The sequence below is a fragment of the Protopterus annectens genome, chromosome 6.part0, assembly GCF_019279795.1.
Source record: "Protopterus annectens isolate FY-2018-M chromosome 6.part0, PAN1.0, whole genome shotgun sequence".
Classification (NCBI taxonomy): domain Eukaryota; kingdom Metazoa; phylum Chordata; order Ceratodontiformes; family Protopteridae; genus Protopterus; species Protopterus annectens.
The window spans coordinates 769,272,065-769,299,525 of NC_056737.1; the positions used below are offsets into that span (position 1 = coordinate 769,272,065).

A 27,461-nucleotide genomic window follows, 5' to 3' on the forward strand; every position below is an offset into this window, starting at 1 on the left:
CCCCCCCACTTTCTGCCAGGGTAATGATGCAAACAATAGCGAAATAACTGTCCCCACATAAGTTATATCAACTTTAAAAAGTCTCAGTGGCAAGATACCACCCTAATAAGAGTTAGAGAGAATAAAGCAAATGTAGAAGGAAAAAAGCAACTGAAAAGAATAGTCTTTCAGTACCAAGTGCTTTTAAAGGTCTTATGACATAAGCATGCATTCATACCTTGGATGAGTAGGCAAACAAAATTTCCAGAATCAATACCCTTACAAGAGTTAATGCCACATCAGCATCAAAAGAAGTCGTACTAATGTTTTCAAGAGTGAGAGTCCAAAGCAGTAATATTGTTAGGGCAGGGTGAAAGGGGCAACAGCCCTTGGTGCAAAGCTTTAAGAGAGTGAGATTCCATCAACCATCCTGATTGCTCTTAGAACATCAGATTTTAAAAGCTGACATTGCATTTGTGGTCAAATCTGAGTGATGTAGTGTTCTGTGAGTGGCCCAACTGTAGAACTGCTCGCTACCGTTGAAATGTAAAATATATACTTTTTTTTTTTTTTTTTATTAGACCTCTAACCCTTTCAAGCTCTGAGAAAGGGTTGCTACAGTTTACACGTTTAAAAAAGAACTAAAAAAACCTGAACACTATCGCACTGCATGCGAGGAATAAACTGTTGCTAAACTCATAGCAAACAGTTTGCTACAGTTTAAAAGAAAACAAATATTCAGTTATTTCTTTTTTAGTTTTTTTTTCACTGTAATGTAAGGAAGGAAAGCTGGGAGCAGGGCACAGAAATAGGACTTGAATGGCTGGGGCAGGAGGGAAGGTGGGGCATGTCCTGTATGTGATGACCTGGTTGGTGTGCCAGTAAATGGAATGGACTTTTTTTTTCTCTTTATCTGATGCGATTAGAGGGGTGGTGTGTGGCAGGGATTGGGTACTGTCTGCAGGAAGCATCCTACAAGTTTTTTTTTTTTTTGTTTGCTCTTCACAAAGAGCTGTGGGGGTGGGGAACTGGTTTGTAGGACTGGCACAGGGCGAGCCAGCTAAGCTTTTGGTTCCTGGAGAAATCTTTACTGACAAAAGCACCCTGTTCATGTCCATAGTAATGCATGAACTTCTTTGAAGTCTTATGCAGAGGCAAAAGAACAGTATGATGTATTAATAAAGGTCAAGCTTCATGCCTTGTGGCCATGTATTCTTGGGATATATTGTTCTCCTGTGTCTCTGAACATAATGCATGAACTTTGCCAGTTCTTTAAGGTGAAGCAGTTTATAAACTACAGTAATATTAGAAATGTTCCATGACAGTAGCTGTTTGAGTACATTCATTGTTGTTTCTTCTGGAATTCTTGTCTGGAGAAGCCTGACAACTGTCCAGACTTCCAGTGCTTTATCTTCCCATGTCTGGCTTCAGGCAACTTCCTCTGGTGTGGAGATGTTGGTGGTATAATAGGGGTGACGTCTAATGCCATCTTTAGGAACCTGTTCTATTCCCCAGAGCAAAAGAAGATCTAGGGGGACTTATCCCCACTGACAACTATTCATGCATGAGGTCTCAAACCTGTCTCTCTACTTACTAGAGGATCAGAGAAAGGAAGACGCCTAGTAAGGAAATTAAAGGAAGGATGGGGTGAATAAGAAACAGTGTGCCAATGTCAACCCCCAAGATGTCAATGCAGTAGAACACAGGGGGATGTGGGAGGGGTTATAGCCAGCAACAGTGAATACATTTTAATATATACAATTATGGTAAGTTCCTAGCACAAATGTACTATGTTCATTGTAATATTTACTGTTGCATTCATCACTTCAAGGATGACTCCTACAGCAGAACGACCAGCAGGCTGCTGGCCTTGACTGAGCTATTAAGAGAACAGACCTTGGAGAATGGTTGTAGCAGACCCTGCCATTGCCCTGCATGCAGAGCCTAAATTGTAATGTTTGGAAAAGACTGGACAAAAGTCAACAGAGTTGCTTCTAAAATCCACAGGGTACTAACCATTATGAGGAATGCTGTGGTGAGTGTTGTGCCTCTATACAATACAGTGGGGAAGCCATTTTGATAGAATTTGATTAATGACGGGCTTCCCCTGAGCAAAGGAGACAAATAGCTCATCTGATCTTCAGATTTTCTTAGTTCTGTCTATACGGAATCTCAGCCATGTATACAATGTCCAAAGCATTAAAGGTTTTCTTCCCCTTTCTGTGGTTTTAAGAATAACCACTTTGGGCATGAAAGCAGGACTAGCAAGCACAGAGGGTGACTCTGCCCTTGTGAAAGATCAAAAATTATTCTTTACACATTAAGGCTAGCAGCTCATAAATTCTTCCTGTAGATACCCCAACCACCGAAAACAGTTTTCCAGGGGAAGTACTTTATGGAAACTGAAGCAGCAAGTTAAGCATGCCCGCGTTAGCTTCTGTGGTACATAGCCGAGGTCCCATGGTGGAGGAATTTCCTTTCTGGATGGTCCAAGATGGAGTTTCCCTTTTAAAAGCTGCTCGACTGGCAACAGAAAGTATAATAGAGGTTTTAAAAGCAAGCAAGTTGACATAGTCAAAACATGTACCTTCAAAGAGTCATAAGACAAGTCAAACTAAACTTCATTGTCATTTAGAACTACATGTGTAGCCTAAATGAAATTACGTGCATAAGCTCAATTCTTGAGATCACAAAGGAAAGTGAAACAACACATACAAGTAGAGGAATAAAGACAGCTAACAAATACAATACTACTACCAATACATGCAAGAAATAGAGACATTTACCAACACTCCTATACGAAAAGAATATCCTCCCCTTACTTAAATTAACTACCCTATTTAAAGTAAAACAAAACACACTACAGACTGAAATGCCAAAGTTACTTATCTAATACTGCACTTGAGTGAGTTAAATAATACTGACTATGAATATAATAAATAAATATTGCACTTACTTCGAATATATGTAAGTATATATTGCACAAATAAATAAAAACTGACTTATGTGTCCGTCCAGACCCCTGGGACTAGTACCAGAGTTCAGAAGTCGAATCACTGTGGGGTAGAAACTATTACTGAATCTTGTAGTCCTGTAGCAGATGCTGCAATATCTCCTGCCCGATGCCAGATGCTTAAACAGTCCACGCACAGGATGCATGTTGTCCTGTATTATTTTGGTGGCCTTTCAGATGCTTGGAAGACTGGAACCAGTGGCCTTTTGGATGCTTCTTGCAGAATAATTTTATTTATTTTTATTTATTTATTTATTTAATTAACATTTGTTGACCGGGAAAGTCCGACTAGGTTCCACAGATCCTGTTTTCAGCGGAGGCCCGGGGAGAAATGCTCCAGAAGCATGTCTTTAGAATTAGAATTTAGAATAAAGATATTGGATCAATGGAAGACTGGAACCGGTTACCTTCTTTCCAATCCTCACCACCCTTTGTAGCACATTCCTTTCTGTAACTGTGCAGCTTCCAACCCACACTGTGAAGCTGCAGGCGAGGATGTTCTCTACTGCACCTCTAGAGAAAGTGGAGAAAATATGAGGAGGAAGCTTAGCTTTTTTCAGCCTTCTTAAAAAGTGGAGGCGGTGCATTTTCTTGACCAGTTGGCTGGCATTTCTCGACCACGAGAGATCCTCCGATATGTGTATACCCAGGAATTTCATAATCTTAACCCTCTCCATACCCTCAGCATTGATCCTGAGCACTGGGTGGTTTGTTCTCCTTTTCCTGAAGTCAGTGATAATCCTTTGGTCTTGCTTACATTCAGGTCAAGATTGTTCCCCTCGCGCCAACTTATCAGAGACGCCACCTCCTCTCTGTAAGCCCTTTCATCCTCATTTGTGATGAGCCCCACAACTGTGGTGTCATCAGCAAACTTGATGACATGTTAGGACTTGTGCTTAGCACAGCAGTTGTGTCTCAGGGTGGTGAATAACAGTGGGCTGAGAACACATACCTGTGGAACCCTGGTGTTAATAGTGATGTGTTCTTACCTGAAGAAACCCTCTGTGGTCTCTCAATCAGGAAGTCCAGGATCCAGTTACAGAGATGTTTATCAATTCCTACATGTGCCAGTTTTTCTACAGCATCTTCACATAGTTGTCTTTGCCCTCTAAATGCTTAAGGGAGATGTGTAGTACTACTGATATGGCATCAGCCGTGGATCAGCTAGCTCTGCATACAAACTGCAGAGGGTCAAAATCAGGAGGTAGGTATGATGAAAGATGCTTTTTGATCAGCTGCTCAAAATTTTTCATAACAGTGGATGTCAGAGCAACTCAAAATTTTTCATAACAGTGGATGTCAGAGCAACTGGTCTGCAGTCGTTTGAGCTGGAGGGAGTGTTTTTTTAGGTAGTGGGATGATGTTAGTTTCCTTGTAGTATAATGGTACTTTTGCCATGGCAAGAGAGGTGTTAAATATTTCCTTGAGCACTGTACATAGTTTATCAGCACAGCCTTTTAACACCTTGCCTAGTGTACTGTTTGGGGCAGCAGCCTTCCTGGGGTTCACTCTCCTTAGCTCTCTACTTACCTCCTCTGTGCTGAGGCCGAGTACTTCATCCTTCTCATCAGTGGGTGGCTTTAGTGCCAACCTGTTATTTCGTTCCTCAAATCTACCAAAGTTGATGTTCAAACTGCCCAGGAATTTGACGCTGTCCTCACAGTGTGCTGACCTGATTTTGTAGTCCGTTATCTCCTGTATGCCTTGCCATAGTCTCCTTGCATCCTTCAAGTCTTCAAAGTGGCTCTGTACCTTTCTGCCATACTCCCTTTTTGGCTCCTTTATACCCCTCCTCAGATTACCTCTTGCTACACTTAGGGCTGCTTTGTCCTTAGCCCTGTAAGCTGCATTTCTCTCCTTCAGAAGCTTGTATACCTTAGGGGTGAGCCATGGCTTCTGGTTAGCTCTAATCATGATACTCTCGGTAGTTGTTACTCCATCACAGTTTGAAATGTATGCCATCATTATCTCAGTGTATTCATCAATGTTCAGATGCTGACTCACTGTGGCTGCATCATTGAACATATCCCAGTTGGTTCTTTTAAAGCAGTCTTGGAGCGACTCCATAGCCCCTTCAGGCTATACTCTGATTTGTTTCTTTGTGGGTTTCTCTATAACCAGTGCAGGTATGTAAGCTGGCGATAGCAAGATGGTATAATGGTCAGAGGTTCCCATTTGTGGAAGTTGCACTGCCTTGTAAGCTTTCTCTAAGTTTATGTACACCTCGTCCAGGATATTATCATCCCTTGAAAGAACATCCATATACTGGTGGTAGTGTGGGAGTACTTCTTTCAGATCTGCTTTATTAAAAGTCATCAGCTGTCATGTGTACAAAGTCAGGATAACAGTGATTTGCAAAGGTCTGACAGGTAGCAAATAACCATAGACATTCTAGCTGAATTATCATCATCATCATTACTATTACTACTGTCTTGGTCTCCAGCAAAGCAGAAAAAGAACCTCTTCCATTCTACAAGTATGACTTATCTGTGTGGCTTCCCAGCCTCCCTCATTATATGCAGCACATCCTATGAAAACAATACTTGGAAAGGATGACTGCTAGCTCATCCATACTTCAAAGTTTTGAGGATGGCATGTGGTAAGCACCCTTTCGTCTGTGTCAAAGAGGTCCACTCACTGGGGTACACAGCATTGGTTTTACCCTAGGTACACTTGCAGAATCAGTGTTGTGAGGGTCAAAAGGGGTGGGGATCTATAAAGTATTCCTGGACTCTCCTCCTTGATCTTCAGCAACACCCTGGACATAAGGATGCTGGAGGGAAAGAATAAAGAACAGGCTTGCGCATGAAATGGAGAAGGCATCTATTTTCCAAACTCCTAGAACTGCTGCCCTTCAGCCCAACTTCGTCAGCTGCCTTTTTTCTGGCGAAGCAAAAAGGTCTCCTTCATCTGTACCAAACATGAGTCACATCCAAGGACTAAATCCTACTAAATGTGACCTGCTCAGCTCATCTGTTAAAATACTTTCCTCTAATGGGATGTCAGAAGCCACAATGGGTCAGGCTTGAGTCCTGGATTACCCCCCCCCCAAGCCTGCACTACCAGTCAGCTGAGTACACAAGAATAGGTGCCCCCTCACACTTATTGATACATCACATCACCATCGTGCTGTCTGGGAAAACAATGTGCCCTTTGTCCAAATCTATGTGAATGCATTTAGTACAAACATTACAGTCATCATCTCTTTTACAATTATGTGCTTTTTCCCCTCACACGGTCATCCAACATACCATGGATCCTCAAACACCCCACATGAACCCCCATGTCATGTCTGAGGAGTTTGTGGTAAAGATCTGGGTCCCCTGGGCAAGCCTACAAAGGTACCCCTATATTGAGGGGCACCTATTTGTTCCACAAAGAGATCTATTTTTTGCTACAAGTGAAAAGGGGAATGATGACAGTCAGGGACTGGAAGTGTTGACAGCATCAGTTTGTAAGGTGTCACAGCTGTTTCCTCATAATTATGCTAGAGGCTGCCATGTAGCCCAAAATCCTGAAGAATTCCCTTTCTTTTTATACAGTTAGTCTCTAACATGATCGAGGAAAGAAAATAACTTGTCGTTGGGTTGGAAGGCTTTCTGCTGCTCTTTGTCCAGCAAGGCCCTAAAAACAATGCTTTCCTTGCAGGGGTCACAGGAGACTAGAAGAGATTGAGGGAAGAGAGCCAGCTACTTGAATCATACTAATGTAAAATATAATTATTTAATTCAGGCCCTCCAGAATTTTAAGGGCAATAATTAATGTTACAAAGGCAACTGGAGAAGGAGGAAGAGGAAGAAGAAGAAGAAAGCAGTTGAATACTTACGCAATATACTTTTACTGAATAAAAGCATGCATAAAATAGACTGAAGGTATTTGGGAACAAGAAAGAAATCTACGTTACCAGCTGGTCAAGAATATGAGCAAGACACTCCAAACGTAATGTTCAAATGTAGTAATTTTCCCTTGGGTTTACTGACTGCTATACTACTGTAAGAAATTGTATTTCCATACAAACAGCCAGCAACTGTATAATATATTAACAGGTTAGTAGAATCACTTCTACCAGCTGTAAGCATTTTAGCAAGCTTGGTAAATACACCATATGCACTTTGATATGGGAAGGTAACACCTGGATAAATAAACTCTGAAGAGACCGTGTAACTGTAACAGTAATGTTACTAATATATGCTGTTTCTCTGCTGTTGGTACACTGGCAAAATGGCAAGGAGTTTAAAAATAATTTAAGAGTATATTAGGTTGGTTAAGAGTTTGTTTTCTTTACGCTCAATAACGCTGCATATTAGTGCTCTCTCATGCATGAAATTCATTGATTTAAAATATGTAGTACCATTAAAAAAATCTTATTCATCTCTAGTAAAGATGTGCAATCCTCATGCATGATGCACTTATACTGTTTACTACTTCAGTGACTGGCCCTTTATTATCTACCTTTCTTTATATGACTAACAATAGGTACTAGCCCAATATTGAATTTTCCATCCAACTTCTAGCATTATTACACCATGTATATCTTCTACATTAAAAAAATGTTCCATTTTCCTCTACTTCTGATAATAGATTGAAGTGGAACAAGAAATAAGAAAACTATGTACAACTACTCACTACCCCAGCCCCACCCAGTCTTAAAACTTTATTTTTAAATTTCTCTTTGGTGTCTTACAAATATATATATTACCAATTACTTAATTTCTTCCTCCATTTGTTACAACCTTTCACTGCAGCACCCCTTTCTTCCCCTTCCTCTATTTTATTCATCAAATTCATCACCTCCTGCACTGTTGGTATCTCTCTCTTTTTCCATTTTCACATTATTTTTTTTTTACTAACTTCCAATAATAATACTATCAAGGCATTCCTTTATTTGGGTATTCCTTCCTGATAATCTAGCAAAAACAATTTTGAGGTAATTTAGGTGTTGTCATCTATTATTGCTTTCACAAACTGATTTAAGCCTACTATAAAACTTTCTAACTGTTATAATTCCCAGAAAAATATGCTTCCAGGTCCCTATAACTTTGCCACATCTCCAGTATCTTTGGTCTATGCTCTGAAACATTTTCAACAGTCTAGCTGGTGTATAAAAATACTTATATAGACATTCCCAAGCAAAAATCCAAAATTTCCTAGCCTTAGTACAAACTCTTAGAATCTTAATAATTTCACCCCATTCCCGTCTAGTTATTTCTTACCTTCTCTCTTTCGCCCATTGCTCCATCACTTCTTCCCTTGATCTACTCTGTATTTCTGCTTATCCATTCTTTACTCATTTTTAACAATCCTCTCATTTCATTTCCCTCCAGTCTCCTCTCTTCTATCTTCTTTAAAAGCTTCAGCATCCCCTTTACCTCTTTCACATTCTTATGCCATTTACTCAATATCGACTTCAGCACCGGATAATCCCATTCTAAACTCCTACTCAGTTGGTACTCACACTGTATTTGTTGCCAAGATTTAAGTTGTCCCCGTTAAGCATCTGACTCCAATATCAAACCTTATTTTGTTTCTTCTTTCCTCCATTTCCATAAGTTACTTTTATCTTGCACATCCTTTCTCAAGCCCCATATTTCTATTATCCTTTCTCTCTACTTTTCCATCCCCTTATCCTTCCATCCCATCAGCAAGGTCTCGTTTGCCTCTCTCGCATTCTTACTTCCACTCTTTTTGTTGCCTCTCCATTAGCAGTGTCACAATGTCACTACCTTCCTGCCATTCCTTCTCTTTACTTCTCAATCAATATGAAGCAGACTGGAAAAGAATGTTATCACTCTTAAAATATTTGTTAAACATGCTAACAAAGTCTCTTTCAAATCTCATACTCACAAGCTCCCTCTCTCTTTCTTCTCTACTAATTTTTCCTATTTCACCCTTCCCTACATACTTCCTTAACTTTCAACAGCTTTTTCTCTGGAAGTCTCCACAACACATGGCCTAGACATATAAACTGAGTCATAACATACGTATCTGCACTTTTTAATCTAAATCTAGACTTAACATTTTCCATGTCTGTAGCTGGCTCTTTACCCTGCTATACATCTTTTCAAATGATACACTTATTGTATCCTCAAATGTACTATTCATCTATATTCTCAAACATCTAATCTGCTTTCTCCATTCCAACCTACCCATCATTTATGGCTCACTGAAAATTCTAACAGCCTGGGTTTTATCTTTATTCACCTTGTATCCTGAGATTTCCCCAAACTGATTCAAAATATTCCATAACACCTCTTTATCCTCTTCTCATTTAGTTATAATACGTAAACCATCATCTGCATAGAGGGAGATCTCCCTCTCCTCCTAAATCACCTTACATCTGATTCTCTTATCCATTCCACTAATGGCTGTATATAAAGCACTAACAGCAATATAGACAAAGGACATCCTTGTCTGGTACCCCTCCCTATGATCTAATACTGAAAGCCTATCTCTAATCTTACTCCTTGCCATCGCTCCTTCAACATCAATATCCACTGGTCGACAAGCCAAATTATTCTGTTACCCTAAACAAATATCCCCATCTTACCCGATTGAAGGCTTTCTATGCATCTAGGGAGATAAAATTTGCTTCCGTACCATAGCTTTAATTAAATTATCTGTAGTCCTACATCCGTCAACAAATCCTGTCTGATCATCGTTATAATATTCTATTCAATCTGCCTGCTTGAACCGGCACAAAACATTTGCAATCATGGTTCAATACAGAGATCAGTCTACATGATGCTCGTTCCATTGGGTCGTTTCCTTCTTTACAAACAACAGATATTATGCCCTGTTTCCATGAATCAGGTACCTCTTTACCAATCAACAACTGAGTAAATATACTCTTCCATCTATCAAACATCTTTTCTTTTAGTTCCCAAACCTCAACTGGGATTCCATCATTTCCCGGAGTCTTCCCCTTCGCCATCTTATCCCACGCTTGTTTTTTTCTTCTGTCTCTATAGGTTTAACTAATATCTCTTTTCCTCCTCAGTTATCTGTGACATCTTTGGTAAGTGCCATTCCATATTCCTTGTTCCATCTCTCAATCTGTTCTCATCTTCCTCCTCATACAAGTACTGACATTAAAACGAGTTTAGACAGTACCATCTCTCCCAATTTAACTGCCATTGTCTCCTCAATATTCACCTGTATTTTAAATATACCTTTCTCTGCCTCTTTTTGTCATAATCATATTTGCTCTACCACTATCACCTTCTTCCATATTCTCTCATCTTCTATTTTCTGAGCCAGTTGCAGTAAATCTCTAATTTTCATACTCTTTTATGTCCTTTACATTTTTTTTTATTTTGGATGTGTTACAATTCTTTATTCTACTCTATCCTCCTTTCATCCAACTGCCCATATCTCCTTCCCTATTCTACCTTTATCCTTACAATTACTCTTTTATCCTTTTCCAGTCTAAGGCATCCATTATCTTTTCTCCTTCCACTTCCCGTTTCCTTCTTTAACTATTCCCTCTCCATCCCTTTCTCTAACCAATCTACCGTCACTCACCATAACTTAATTTTGTGTTACATCCCCCCCAAAATTTAACCCTACAGCAGCATGACCTGAATGAATTGTCAGCACTATGCTTCCATCCAGCATATTATGAATACGCTCTGTAGAAATATAACTTCCATCTGTTCTTGACGTGTTACATCTGTGTGAAAAGTGTCTGTATCTTCCTGTTTTCTTGCAGAATACTATGTATCATACATCCCTATCTTCCTCATATGTTCAGCTAAAAGTATTCCTTCCTTCATCAACTTTCTCTCTTGGACATTTGTCTACTTATCTGTCCTATCCACAATATTTCAATCTCCTGTCTCCTTTGCTATCCCCTCTTGAAAATGCATAATGTCTAATAAAATCTTATTTCTCTTGCACGTATGTCTCGAGGGACGTAAATCGAAACGATTATCTTTATTCCTTCAACTGTCCCTTTTATCCCTGCCATTCTACCTTTATTGTCCTTTAACACCTCCCTATTATCTCCAACAGACAGGTCTTTTTTAATAGAATTACTGTCCCTCTCCTTTTAATTATTGCCCAAGCTCAAACTTGCCATCAGATTTATATCCTCTTTTCTTTAACATCTTGTGATCCTGATTACTAAAGTGAGTTTTCTTCAAGGTGGTTACGTGTGTTTTAAAGTCCCTAATATAATTTAGGTCTCCTTCCCTCCAGTTTGTTTACTAGGTCACTGACATTCCAGGATTTAATCTCTATCATAGTTTTTTGAACTTGCATTACATTTGGTTTTAACCTGCCTCTTTCCAGTCATATTACCGCAGTGCAGTACTTCTCCCTTTTTCCTCATTCTTTTTCGTATCATACTGATCAACCACTCTTCTATGATCTATATTCTGACACCAATATTCAACTTTTTTTTTGACGTTTCTCCCCTTCCCTACTCCACTTAGAAACTATATACAAGACTTCCTTCTTTAGAGCAACACCATCTCTGTAGAGCCTAGCATCAGCTCTTGTCCTCCATCTATCATGACTATGACAGTGCCTAAATGCAATTGGGATATTTCACCTAGTCTTGTTTTCTTTCCCTTCCTTCTCCTCCCCATTGTTACTGGTCTTGCTCTTCAGCCTTCCCTCTGAGAACCCCCAGTTTTTCTATTATAAAATTATTATAACTTGAAAATCCCGAATGATATTTTATATTAAAGACTGTATTGTACTGACTGGGTAAATATAAATCACATATGTCCTACGAAAGACTTATAGAAAATTATGTAATTCAACAAGATAATTAACAAATATTAAAGGAATTTTTTTACCTTTTCCTTAATTTTTTAAAAATATTTTCACTTCTTACCTGCTCATCGTGTCTTACATAAACCCACCTTTGTTTTTCCACTCTTATAATAACAAGTTCCGCTCTCTAATCATGATGGGTCTATCCCTAATTGTTTAAAACTATGCTCTAGGCCTGTGTGTCACAGACTTCCAGAACTGTGTACTTCACAGTCTTCTTAAAAACAATCTCCCCTCTTTACAGTGATTCATTCCCTTCCTTACTAAAGCCAGTTTTCACTGGCTGTCATGTGGATAAATGACACCCATCTTGACGTACATTTACTTCAGCTTATCCCACGTGACAGCATCCGCCCAAAGATAAAAGTGGATTTTTTTTTACAAACTCAACACCATAGGAAAAATAAAAGTGCACTAAATAGAGTCATAATGAAAGTCACACAAAGTTCATATATGTCCTCTCTTCCCCGAGTGACTACATAATCCTCTGAAGATCTACTTCTTTCAGCTGAGCTATCCAGTTCTTGGTATTATCTGAACCAACATTAAAAACTATTCACAGTCCCGTCATTTATACCAGTCTCTTACCATTCATACCAGTCTTCTCCCCTCAGAATGTCCACATCTTCTTCCAATGAGCCCTTTACTGACTTACTAGTTATCAATATTATCAGAACTAACCATATCAAATATTTACAGTCCAAACACTCGTATAGATCATAGCAGCAACTTCTTTATACTTCGCACTTAACTGGCCACTCGATTATTTCTTTTACTTCTCCTTCGTCTGCCATTTCCATGTTAATCTCTTTTGTCTTTGGAACAATGGAAAATAATATCTGCTGTCCTTGTATGATAATTCCTTTTGCTTCTCTCCTTCACTTCCCAGATATTGCTCTGTTGCTTTGATTCCTCACTGATTTGCAGGTTTACTAGCTTAACAAATTACATTGTCTCTTTAGGACCAGAGAACAAACTTGTTATACCTGGAGCATAACTTCTCAGGGTAGCAGGCTACATCTTCCATCTCATCCTTTTCTCTCAACACACATAGTACTGGTCTCAGAGGAATAATCATGATCAATGTGCATTGTCACACCCCCCACAACTTCTTTCCTGGCTGACACAACTCCTTCAACAGTCTCTCCTTCAGTTCAAAAATTTACAGTCCGACTGTAATCGACCTGGGCTTACTTCACTGCTCCCCTTCTGGTTGCCATGCAGTCCTGTGAGTCCCTTCTAATTTTATTTCACCTTGGGGATCCAAGTCCTCCTGTCCAGCAATGGTTTCACAAATTTTTTTACAGTCCGAGCCCTCTGACTGCTCTGGGATCCCACTTATTTTTAGTCTTTCTCCTAACACGATCTTAAAGATCCACCACCTTTGCTTCCAACCAGTTGACCCTTGCTTCTGATGCCTCCACCTGAGCTTTAAGCTCTTTGTTTTATGCTAAAGTGTCCTGAATAACTGTAGCATGCTCATTTAGGCCATCTATCACTTCATCCATTTTCTTTTCTTGTGCTGCTACACTTTCTAATGGTGTCGTTTTAACATCCTTAATTCCGCCTCATATTGTTTCAAGGGTAACTTTCCCTTCCTGTACCTCTTCCTTGCCCACCATCATCACTCATTCTTCATCCATTAAATTGCTGGATTTACTCCTCCTAAATAAAATTTTCTTCATCAGGAAACCCACTCCTACCTTTGGTGAAATCCCAGAGGGAAACCAAACCAGAATTTCTTTCAAAAACTATTTATTGCTATGCTCCAGCAGCGGTTACAGTTTTTGCATTCTACTCGCAACAAGCCAAAGCCATACCAGAAGTCCATGTGTAGCACCTTTCGTTGCAAAATGTCAACAAGATGGAAATGTTGATCATCTTCACTTAGATGTTAAGCAATGTATATTATTAAGTTAGCATTATTTTCTCAGGGACTTACAGTGAACTGAACTTACTTATTTTTACAAGAATTATTAAGTTTTAATGACGAAAATAAACTGATGTTTTTACTGGTAGAGATTAAATGAATAATGCAATTTGTAAAGGTATTTACAGTTGTAGGTTTTGTAGTCTGTAATTACATTTGAACATGTTTAGCTGAAGAAGTCAGTGTTATAATTAAGATTATTTTCTGGCTTTTTACGTTTAGTTATTTCTATGTTATAGTCTGATTTAAAATAATTTTATTTTACTTATTTTTTCTTCATGCAGAACATATATAGAATACAAAAAATCCTTTTACACAATTTTGCCTCCCTCCATTTAAAAATTTCATAGTACAGTTTAAAAAAGTGTAAGAAGGTTTCTATTACCACAAAAACATAATCTTGTAAAAATATTAGACCGGCAAAGGTGCAGTCATCACAGTTGCTGATCCACAGGTTGCATTCCTGACTGAGGGGAGCTGAAATGTTTTTTCCCCCAACTTTCAGCGTTTCCTTCAGGCACTTTATTCCCTCCCACCTTCACATGCATGTTGCTTACACTAACCTGTCTAATTTAACTTGTCCCCATGCCTATGTGCAGGTTACAAAGCAATGGACAAATACACAATTAAGATCTTTGACATCAGCCAACTCTAAGCAGTGGATCAGGCATCAGACGTCTGGCTACAGAAAAGAAATGAGCTTCTTATGGCCACCTTTCTTCTCTGGTTACAAAGCAATGGACAAATACACAATTAAGATCTTTGACATCAGCCAACTCTAAGCAGTGGATCAGGTATCAGACGTCTAGCTACAGAAAAGAAATGAGCTTCTTATGGCCACCTTTCTTCTCTGGTGGGGGCTCAGAGGAGTATATTCTGTAGCTGCCGCAATGCCAGTGCCACTAGTGTTAAATTACTGCTCTGTAATCAGAAATAAAATGTTATCATGGCAAATATAAAATAAACCAGTGTTATCTAAACTGAGACAAACTTTTACCATTTAAATAACCACTATATATTCTGCATTTTCCTAATGATTGGTTTATTTGTAAACACTATGTTACCTGCTTAATTTGATCCGATTCTAACATCTGCCCAGACATCTCTCCGTGATAGTCAAGATTTCTCAGTTTTCTCTGTAAATAAATTTCAAATAATGTTAAGTCAAGTAAACAAAAAAGGAAAATTTATGGAAGTATATAATGGTTTAAAACAATATAATTTAAGCCTAAACAGTAAGGACACTTTGAAAATAAATGCCCTTAATTTAAACTGCTTTTCCCTTTCTCACTTATGTACTATGTCCATAACTGTTGACACACACATTCATTCTTTTATAAGTAGATTCAGCAGATACTGAATTCAGACTTCCCATATACATCCAATTTAGCAGTCCTCTCTTCGTCCCAAAACCCTACTTTATGAAAATGTTCAGATAAGTGGTTCTTTAGCTAAACTCCCACTTGCTCTGTAAACCAACTAGGTCTTTAAAGTCCAGATCTGAAAGTTTGTTGGCATCACTTGGAACTCATGCTATGCTTCCATTTCACTATAAAAGAATAAACATGGGTTTTTATTATTACTGTTGCTACTAGTATCATTACCGCTGCTACAAAACTACTGACAGTGGACCACTTCTGTTGTACACACAGTGCAAGGACTCGTGCTTTAGGTATGAATAAAGCTGTACCCAAAAATGGCAGCACTGTCACACTATAAATGTTTCAAGCAATGAATATGCCACAATAGAGAGAGAGGAAACGCAGACCTTTTACTAAAGAAACTCTGCAAATATTGAGATAAAACTCCACATTCCTCTGCATTCCTTATTTGTGCAGTGCCAGAGAACAGCTACCATGTAGTTAAACATTTTACATAGGACAACTTAAAATAAATAAGCCCACACAATATTTTCTAATGTATTACTTGACTCAGAGGGGAAATTACTATACAGTCGCAAAAAAAAAATCAAAACTAGGTGAACATGTTGGTTCTAGGGCAGGGTATTTGCTCACTCTGCTTACAGTATTAAGTTTCATTAGCAAGTCAAAGGGTAAGGAAAGATGGGAAGGGATGAATCCTAAGCAGCATATGGTCTACACCTCTTCCTCAGGAATGGGCATCTGACAGTTTGCCTCTGTTACATCCACCAGCTGCGGCTAAAAATCAGACCTGTTAAGTACAGCTTCATTCGGGACCATGACTGCTCTAAAAATGGAGTCCATTCAGTAGTGAAGAATCTGCACAAACTTCAGCCCTACAACTCCATCCCAAAAAACAAGACTTGCATGCTAAATACCAGTTTCCTCTAGTAAGACAGCCCTTAGAGGTTCATAGGTTGGTACTAGGCTATCGGCCCTAGGGCCTATACAAGCCTAGCCAAAACAATTCTCAGGATATTTCTTCCCACAACATTTACTTCCCTGAACCCCTGTCTAGCAGGGTGACTGATATTTGAATTTATTTTTATAATCATAACTCTGAGACTAGTTTACCATATTTAATAGTTTGAGCTTAGTTTATAAGTTTAGCGCGAGGAACTACATACTTATACTTAGTTATATCAGAATTTATAGGGTTTGTTCTAAACACTATGTCTAATAGTTTTATGATGGATATATATATTTTATATTGATTATAAGAAAGTCTATCTGTAGTTCTTTTTGTTATAACATAGACTATAGATCAAATGCAATTTACTTGTTTAAATGTTTTTATATCTGAAGCAATTTTATATTATATTGTACTGTCGCTTGAAGAAGCTTTGATAATTATCTAATTTACTAATTTATCAATTATCTAATTGTCCTAATGATGACTGTTTTGATTATATAAGCTCAAGCAATGTTTATTTTAAGTCACGGTCTGAGGAAGCGTATCTCAAATACGCGAAAGCGCTTACCGTTAATAAAAGTTTTTTGATGTTTAATGTCTGAATAGACGTTTTGTTCGTGGTGAGTCCGTAGTTTTGTTTTATCTATTTCTACAAATACGTTTAAACTGGGACTCTTTAGTCGGAACAGTCCATCTTTATTTTTTACTTCGTTTGGCTGTTTTTTTGGACTGCTCCTACACACGAGATGGCAAACTCCAATGTGGAATTAGACTATAATCTGGAACCGAGGGCAGTTTCAAGTGAACATCAGTGGACTTCTATCACTGGGTATACTACTAACCCTTTATTGGCTTTGGATTTTAGCGTTTCTGCATCAATATCTAATGCTGATACTGTTGACAACATCGAAGTATTTAATTCAAAAATTAAGCAGCTTGAAAATGATTTGTATTAGCTGCAGCATTTGATATGGCAGCGCAAGCACATGGAGGCTTGTCTACACTTTAAATTAGTTCCTAGGGGCATGCGGATACTATGCATGCCCTCGTATGGTGAAAGTCATCCTGCCCTTCTTAAGAAGTGGCAGGAAATAAATTTGGACACTAGCTTCAAGTATGTGCAATTGCTAATAGATTATTTTAGTCCAATTGAAAATCAGCTACTGATCCAAGTGAACAAATTGAATAAGGAATTAAAAGAAAATTTTCATAATGACTTTTGTATTAAGAGACTTGAAAGTATTTACAATCAAGTCAATTCTTATGCTTTGAAATTACAACAAATAAAACACAAAAAACTGCAGCGTGATTATCGAGACTTCTCCTCTGGGGGAGTCTTTGTTTGGCAAAGGAGGGTGGATCGTAGCTCATTGGCAGAGAATGTGATTCGAAATTTGGCGCCATCCGATCATACGCTAATAGCAGCTGATCCTATCAGTTCCTTTTCACCACCAGCTCCTGTGGCCCGCCCCGCAGATGATGCCTCCGATGAAGCGTTCATTACGCCACCAGAGTTACCTGCCACAGCTGATCCTCTAGCAGCAACTTCCACCCAGTTACCCAACCAAGAAGCTAATCGCAACTTGGGAATACAGAAAAGCATGGGAGCGATACGTAAATATGGTGCTCCTGATATCACACATTTTTTTACCGCTTCCGATAAAAAAGACCACCTTTTCGTGCGATCGATCCGAGAGTTGGGGAAGGAAGAAACGCAAGTATTCGGGAGAGAGCACCGTTCATCAGAGGAGGAGACAGAGACCGTACAGCACATCTTTTTCAACCTTTCCAGGTTTGTGCTTACATCTCATGACATGAGCTTGTTAAATAAAGGGCTTTCTTTTGTTCCCTCAAAGGGAAGTGTTTTATCTGACATATTAACAGACCTGCGCTTATTTGGGCGAGCCATAGCCCTTAAGCTTTACTTTAATACTAAGAAAACTGGAACTGAGCAATTTAATTTTGAACTCCCTTGTCACAAACGGAAAAGTACTTTTTCTCCGCCTTTACCAGGACATATAGACTGCTTTATAAAAATGTGCGAGCGTGATCTTTATAATTACTTTCATAATGGTAATAGAAAATGCATGTATTTTAATCTATCCAAGGAAGAGAGATTATCTTTGGACAAATTCATTAAGGATCCGTCCCTTGTCATTAGACCTGCAGACAAGGGCAGAGGTATGGTATTGTTTGATAGTGAAGATTATGTAGCCTTTAAGCATGATATGTTGAGTGATGACACCACTTATGTCAGTATAGATGATGGAGAACTCATAAAAATAATTCACAACATTAATGATTTACTATATGATTTGCTCATGTGTAGTCAGATTTCAAAAGAGCTTTATGAGTTTTTTCATAATGAACATTCACAGACTCCTGTCATCAAAGGTCTACCAAAGATGCATAAAGGCATCAACCCACCTCCTTTACGACCCATAGTTTCTGGAGAAAAGTGGGCAACTGAGAATGTCTCCATTTATTTGGAGAACATTTTAAAACCTTTAGTTAATGACATTCCTAGTATCCTAAAGGATACTTATTAGCTGCTAGAATATTTAAATTCCCTGGAAATTGAGCTAATAAAAGGACACCATCTACTGATTACAATGGATGTTCAGAGTTTGTTCACATCCATTCCAAATGATAAGGGCATACAAGCAATAAGGGAACTTATTCAAATATTTCCTTCCATTGATCGCAACAAAGAAATTCTTAATTGTCAGCTCCTGGATTTAGTGTTATCGAATAATGTATTTTCTTTCGGGGGGTGTCTATTTCTACAACAGTCAGGTGTAGCTATGGGCACCCCCTGTGCAAATACATACGCCAACTTGGTGGTGTATCAATGGGAAAGGGAATTTCTTTTTACACACCAATGGTTTAACAAGGCCCATGTATATAGGCGCTTTGTAGATATTTTAGTTGTATGGGATGGGACCCTAGATGAATTTAATTTGTTCATGTGTCAGTTAGAAACCACTACTAGCTTCCTTAGATTTACTGTAGAAACATCATATGAATTGGTGAATTTTTTAGATGTCAGCCTATCTATTAGAGGAGGTAGACCGACTTCCACCTTACATAGAAAAACATGCTGGAAGAACACAATATTACGATTTGATAGCATGCATCCTCGCCATGTTTTTGGTGGCATTATAAAGAGTCAATTCAATAGGGTATCTAAGCTTTGTAGAGACAACATGGATTTATTAGTAGAAGCTGACAGAATGGAGACTATATTTATAGAGAGGGGCTATGATAAAACCCTGACCAAACGTACTAGAGCTCAGGTCTTAGGGGAGATACATACCTCTAATTATGTTGATACTTATAAGCCACGCCATGATGGTTTCACATTTAAACGTTCAAAGAATGCAACTGAGAGGGTACGATTTGTGACCACTTACACCAATGATAGTTTAAATATTAAGAAAATTATTATTGATAACTGGGGTGTTTTGACAACCGATGAACAGACACTGAAAATAGTAGGCAATGTTCCCCTATTTACCTTTAGAAATAATAAGAACTTAAAAAGGCTTTTATGTGCCAATTCAGGTGTCGCACATACTGACAGAGAACTTAGTGTAGGAAGAAATGGGTATCTTTCCGTGTAATCACTGCAGTTATTGTAAATGCATCTCAAAAGATCAAGTTTTTATACATCCTGTATTGGATTATTCTTTTGTTCCTAGATTTCAAGCCTCTTATGACACCTCTGGCCTGATTTATTTGGCCACTTGTGAGTTATGTTCTGTTTTTTATATAGGTTTAACCAAAAGAAAATTGAAAAACAGAATTTACAACCACCTATATGACATTAAATGTAACAATGAATTAAACGCCTTAGCAAGGCATGTTATACTTTATACTGACCATTTTTTTGTTTTTAGGGTTTTGCAGATTGTTGAACAAAGTGTAAGAGGTGGAGATTACATGTGCCACCTGGAACAAAAAGAATTACAATGGATCTTTAAACTAAGGGGACATTATTCCCCTGGTTTAAATACTTATGTTTCACTTAGATCATATCTTAAATCCCGTAGATGAGTTGGTTATGAACACTTTATAAGTTGCATATATGATATTTTATCATACTTTCTATATATGATGTTCCAAAAAAATTTTTTATTTAATATTTTATTTAGTTTTATTATTGTTCACAATATATAGTGTCTATATGGTATTTCATGCTTGCATTTAGATTTATATTTTTATTTAATATATGTTTGATGCTTAATATTTGAATTTATTTTTATAATCATAACTCTGAGACTAGTTTACCATATTTAATAGTTTGAGCTTAGTTTATAAGTTTAGCTCGAGGAACTACATACTTATACTTAGTTATATTAGAATTTATAGGGTTTGTTCTAAATACTATGTCTAATAGTTTTATGATAGATTTATCTGTAGTTCTTTTTGTTATAACAGACTATAGATCAAATGCAATTTACTTGTTTAAATGTTTTTATATCTGAAGCAATTTTATATTATATTGTACTGTCGCTTGAAGAAGCTTTGATAATTATCTAATTTACTAATTTATCAATTATCTAATTGTCCTAATGATGACTGTTTTGATTATATAAGCTCAAGCAATGTTTATTTTAAGTCATGGTCTGAGGAAGCGTATCTCAAATACGCGAAAGCGCTTACCGTTAATAAAAGTTTTTTTGATGTTTAATGTCTGAATAGACGTTTTGTTCGTGGTGAGTCCGTTGTTTTGTTTTATCTATTTTTTTTTTACTCTGCTTACAGTATTAAGTTTCATAAGCAAGTCAAAGGGTAAGGAAAGATGGGAAGGGATGAATCCTAAGCAGCATATGGTCCACACCTCTTCCTCAGGAATGGGCATCTGACAGTTTGCCTCTGTTACATCCACCAGCTGCGGCTAAAAATCAGACCTGTTAAGTACAGCTTCATTCGGGACCATGACTGCTCTAAAAATGGAGTCCATTCAGTAGTGAAGAATCTGCACAAACTTCAGCCCTACAACTCTATCCCAAAAAACATGACTTGCATGCTAAATACCAGTTTCCTCTAGTAAGACAGCCCTTAGAGGTTCATAGGTTGGTACTAGGCTATCGGCCCTAGGGCCTATACAAGCCTAGCCAAAACAATTCCCAGGATATTTCTTCCCACAATATTTACTTCCCTGGACTCCTGTCTAGCAGGGTGACTGATGTGATCCCAGAGGTGACTTTCCTATCTCCCCATCCAATTGTCAAGGTTCCTTTTGAAGAGGGCCAAGGAGGTGCTCTGCTTGACATGTATGAGCAGTCTATTCCAGAGTATGGGGAGTCTCTGGGTCAGGAACCTATCACTCCAGCATGTTTTGTTCATTGTTATGACAAGGTTTAGATCCCTGGAGCAAGTGGCTCTGAGGGATTGGGATTTCTTTAAGTGGAGCATGTCCAACAGCTCAGGGTTTGACATGGCCTTGTATGTTAAGCAGTGATCACCTCTGAGTAGATGATATATCACAGAGTATAGCTGGAGTTTTTTTTTAGATGGTCAGCATAGGGCATCTGCTTTAGGCCTGTGATTCTTTTAGTGATGTATTTCTATGGCCTTTCCAGCTGTTGCAGATGTCTTGTGAGGTACATACCAAATGGGCCGGTGTACTCTACAATGGGCAATAATAATAATTGATAAATCAATCAGTCAGTCAAATTTTGACCCCACTAATCACTTAGGAGGACCACCGGTTCATAACCTTTTGGTCCCTTAATAAAGGGATCAATGTCTTATGGATTCTGTCCTTGCTGTGTAGCACCAGAGCTAACTATTCACATCATCCTTTTGCTGAAGACTCTCCTTTTGGTTACAGAACTGAGAACAAAACTGTCAAAATGACAAACTGGTTTCTAGTAATTTTAGACAAGAAAGAAGAGATGGTGCACAGTTAAATTTTTTTCTCTAAGATCAATTAGACGTCAAGGATAAGGTCCATAACATTAGCCAACTGCATATCCAAGTTAACTGCCACTATTTATACCACTCACCCAAGACAAAATATTTAGTACAACAGCAACTGGTTAAAATCTATGCCTTACAGTTCCAGGGTCTGAGATTCAATCCTGACCTCTGATCACTGCCATCAACCAAGGCAGTAAGACATGGCTAGCACTGCATACAACACACAATAAACAACATGCTACAAGAGTCCCGCTTCCTGCTTGCAAGGTAACTGTATGTAGAGACTTTTTTACTTTGTGTGTACACCTACAAACTAGGAAATTCTGACTGTGAGCAATCCCCTCACAGCATCTCTGATAAGTTCCTTCTGTTGACACAGCAGTTCCACTGGACAAGGTGGGGCCATAATGGGAATGTACATGCTCCCAAGGCACTAGGGAAACTAGATATGCTCCTCTACATGCAGCACACCAGAACTGGTTCAAGGTTCACGTGGTTGGTACCTATGGTATCTCTAACATGTTCCCAGTAGGTTTCCAAAAGGTCTATGTGGCTAAGATATTACACCTTAGTATCCACAGGAATGGACATCCCCCTTGAGTCTGCTTGTGGGCAACACACTTCCAAAGTCTCCCTGTCCACATGCAAATATTTCAGTCTGCGGGTCACTCATCTAATAGCATGTCCGGCACTGTCTGTACCTACACTACTGGCACACATAGCCACCACATACATGACTGCAGGCATTAATCCAAACAATGCTCCCCTCATGCACACCATGACTCTTGGTGTATGCACTGCAGCACAGTGCAGCTACTTTATAAGTTTCTGAATCAGTCTGGCATTTTGTGTGTCATAATTTGCAAATGTTACACTGTTTCATTTGCATTGCCTTCCTCATTTCCATGTCATTATATACTCATTAGCATGTGCTGCATATTCTGCTGGTTTGGGCATTTGCATGATTTACGTTTCTCTGATTTGCCCACTTCCTGCATGTTGCAGCTGCCCATGCTGATTTGTACTGATCAATATACTAAATCTATGAATCCCAGCCATTGTGTAGATACAATGTTGATATAACTGCATGTGTGCTTTAGCCAAGTAGTTTCTTTAGAGAAAGCTGTAGCATTGACATTTGATGGATGTCATATTCACAAACATATACAAGTACCATCTGTAAGCAGGCACCATCCTTGTACTAGTAGAATATTAAGAGTTATGGGTTAAATCTCCCATCTGCTTTAGAAATTTTGTAGCTGTCTAGAGGATAATGAAAAATATTAAGTTAATCTGCTGCACGTGGGATGGAGTTGACAAGCTGACCGTTTAACTCCAGGCGAAATACAGGTCTAGAAATATGTTATTCATTGGTGGCACACCAGAAATGGAGCATCTGAAGGCAGTTCCACTGCAGGTCTCCCACAGTTTCCTTATTAATGTGACTTTCTATTATCAAACTTGCTTGACACAGAAATACTGTCTGATAGCAACACAATGTGTGGTGATACAACTACAATAAAATGCATGTCAGATTAAATAAATGAGGTGAAAAACACTGCAAATCAAGTCTGACATACAAATGTTATAAATAAAAAAAAAGTATATACACCTTAGTACAAACAAAAGACAAAGGTAAATGATGGAAGATACATTAAAAAAAAGAAAACACATAGGTAATGATGACTGGAAGTTTAAACTTGCATCTTACTTTTCAAACTAAGAATTTAGTAGAAATTTGGCCAGCAGTTTTAAGTTATAACAATATTCCAACTTCACTGGAGTTAAATGGGTTAGGGAAGTGGAAGGCTAACAGAAGCTTTTAAGGCTACTGTCTAAAAATATGCTCAACGTCTATAAGGTGTATAGGTGGTATAATGGTGTATTGGTCTTGCTTTCTGTCAGTGCTTACAACATAGCTGAAATGCATTTATGTTCATAAATATGTTACTATACAGATCTGACACAGCAGTTAGCTAAATGGTGTTAAGTATTTCAGAGATTTTTGTAATAATTCAGGTTAGAACAACTCAAAACTTTAGATTGTCTACAAAAATATATACATTTAATAAATATGTTGGCTATTTATGCACTCAAAAGGAATACGGCATATCTGGAACTGCATTATTACAGAAACCAGCAACAATGCAGTCTTCATATGAAAAGGATTTCTTTCTGCTGTCCCCAACCATTTAATTAAATTAGCACCTCATCTCTCTTAACCCATCAGAACACAACAGTTTCATGATTCGGTTAAAAATCTGCATTATTACAAAATAAAAAAAGTTAGTGCCTTGAAATTACTCATAACATCCTACTGTGAGATGCAGACTTATGTTCAAATATTTCTAACATGCTTTAGTACAATTGTCTAATGTAAGATTTAATGTATGAATTGCAAAAACTAACAAATCTTTCTGTACTATAACTTAATTTTTTCCCATTTTATACACACATGCAAGAGTCTGATTTTAAAAGTCCTTCTGATATGGTGGTTCACAAATGAAGGCCTGATATGAAGACCATAACCACTCTACACTTCTCACAGTAACTCCTCTACTATACATTCACTTCCTAATACAGTAGACTCATATGGGTCTATATTATAAACACGAAGGCTTACCTTATCGAATCCCTAAACGTCGAGTCGTCCTTATCGAACCGCAAAAACACAATGCCCTAAACCGCAAAATTCAAAACAACGAACTATCATACTTGTCCCACCCCACCACCCACTACATACTACCTACACAAACAAACTAAATAAACCACATACATACACTAACCAAATCCCTACATCTAACCCTAAATCTAAACCCTACTTCTAACCCTACACTAAATCCTACATATACCACCAAGTAGGCACTTAACTTAACCCGCACCCTAACCCTAAGGTCCATAACTATTGCACACTTACCTTAAAAAGCTAAACACAAACAAAGTAAATAATCGACACACATACACTTAACAAAAAACCCTACACTAAATCTAACATACATTACCATCCATGCACTTATCTTAACCGCACCCTAACTCTAAGGTCCGTAACTATTGCACACTTACCTTATGGAGCTATACCGCAGAAGGCCAACCATGACGATTCGACATTTCTGGTTTCGCTCTTCTGGACGTTTGATGTTTTCGCGTTTCGATATGGATGGGTCGACATTTAGGGATTCGATAAGGTAAGCGTTCGACTTACTAATAGGGAACTTCTCATATTACCTCCACTCTTACCTCATCCCCACTCTCTAATCAATAAATAAAAAATAGCCTTTTCCATTGACATTATTTCTTACACTTTTCACAATCTGTACCTGCAACAAACCCATCTGCATCCACTACTTATCAACTACCCTAACATTCTCATATTTACATCCACTTGTTTCTTCTCCACTCTTCACCTCTTAATCTTATAATAAAAAATTAATCTTTATACCAATCCCTCTGTCTTCCTCACATAATCTTCATTCTAACTTTTAATATTCATACTGTAAATATGCCAACAATTCCTTATGGCAGTTTTCCTAACTTACTGTACTGTGTTTAAATTACACACACACATATATATATATATATATATATATATATATATATATATATATATATATATATATATTTATATTATTTAACCTTTATGTATACTGGTTTATCACACCCCAACATAGCTTTTGATTAAATTTATACTTTTGTGTCTGCAATCTCCCATGCTGAAGCTGTAAAATGGTTGATCTAGCTCAGCGATCTGTCCTGGTTAACACAAGAAAATAAATAAAATTTCCACCCAGTGAAACCACTACAACAATGAAAAATACAAGTGGAAGTTATAAGTAAAACTGAAAGGAAGGCAGATCATTGCTAGAATCTCCTTGCGTTCTGACAGAGTGCTTCTCAAACAATCTGGAAACATAGAGCTGATAAGTATTTTTTTGGCACTTCAAAGTTCTGCACTGTCTTTATTTTTGCTTGACTGAATGATTTATATATTTGCTGACATTGTTTTCTGATCTGTGGTGGTTTATGCTGTTGCCCACGCCTACTATAAATCTGATCTGGGACATTCCTCCCAGTCCCATCTCTTTAGCTCATTCGGGAAGGCCAAACCCCTTAGTCACTTAACCTTGAATCATCTTCTGTTCCTACTCTCTTCCTTTCTACTTAAAAAAAAAAAAATTCAGCTGCTTATATTTTTCTAATATGCATTTCTTCCTACTACTCTGTTACTTCATTTTGCTTTTTCCCACTACTTGCTGCCTGTTCTCTGAAGTGTACAACTGCATCTTTCCTGTTGGATTTATTACTGCTTATTTATAGCTTGTCTAAATTGTTAATTGTTATTCTTAAGTGCTATTCTAAGCTCTTAGTTTTGGTTTAAGCACTTGAGCTTTAGGCCCACCTCCTTAGCTCTCCCTGGCCTTTTTCCCTCAGACTCTGACAAATATGGATGGACAATTTCCTACAGTTTCTCCTGCCAGTCTGGTTGATATGGACATCCTGAGACAGTGTAACAACTACCACATGTACACGGACAACTATCTACTACTACTACCACCACCTAGGAACACAATTTGTGAGAGATGCAATTACATTATGCACCTGGAGTCCAAGCTCTCTCTCCCTCAAGCCAGTATATCTGGCACTGAAAAGGTTGTCAACACAATCACTACACCTCAAACACCACCCACACCTACACAACACACATCTACATATGCGGAGGTCCTCCACATAAACATACCCAAAAAAAGGAGACCTCAGAGGCAAAAAACATACGTGATCTCCACAGCCCTCCACACCACATACCATGCATAAGTTCATAGGTGTGTACTAGGCTAATGGCCCTGGAGCCTTTACAAGCCTAGCCCATAAAAGTGCCCTGGCATCGTGCCGCCAGACGTTAGTTCTCAGTGCCTCTATCAAGTAGAGCCAACGGAGTGATCCCCGGGGTGAACTTTCTATTTCTCATCCACTCATCAGGATTTCTCTTGAAGAGGGCCAGTGAGATGCTCTGCTCGACATGTATGGGAAGTCTATTCCAGAGCATGGGTAGTCTTTCGGTTATGAACCTGTCCCTCCAGCATGTTCTGTTGATTGTGGTAATGAGGTCGAGGTCCCTGCAGCGTTGTGGTGTGGAGGGACTGGGATTTCCTTAGATGTAGCATTTCTAACAGAGCTGTGTCAGACATGGCTTTGTAAGTTAAGCATTGATCGCCTCTTAGTAGACGATATGAGACAGAGAATAGCTGGAGTTTTTTTTTTTGTTTGTTTTTTTTTGAGTCTGTCCATGTTTAAGGCCTAGGATCCTCTTTGTGAGGTACTTTTGCGGCCTTTCCAGCTGTTGCAAGTGTGGGACTCCACTCGTGACTACTTGGCAGTCTGACTTGACTACTTTCACACTATTGATTCTGTGAGCAGATTTGCAACCCACCTAGTGATATAAGGGTAGATGCCTAGTTTGATGAGTTTATCAATAATTTCTGAGTGGGGAATGCTATCAAAGGC

The 27,461-nt window shown here is 38.3% G+C and overlaps 1 protein-coding gene across 2 annotated transcripts in view; it reads right to left on the reverse strand.

Annotated features, from left to right (window-relative positions):
* TIMM9 (translocase of inner mitochondrial membrane 9) overlaps nt 1-27,461 on the reverse strand; it is a 499,680-nt gene that overhangs the window by 420,842 nt on the left and 51,377 nt on the right. For both annotated transcript variants that reach the window (XM_044074448.1, XM_044074449.1), the window contains exon 2: nt 14,765-14,836. In XM_044074448.1, the coding sequence (XP_043930383.1) occupies nt 14,765-14,803 (39 nt within the window). In that variant the 5' untranslated portion in view covers nt 14,804-14,836. The remainder of the gene's footprint in view (nt 1-14,764; nt 14,837-27,461) is intronic.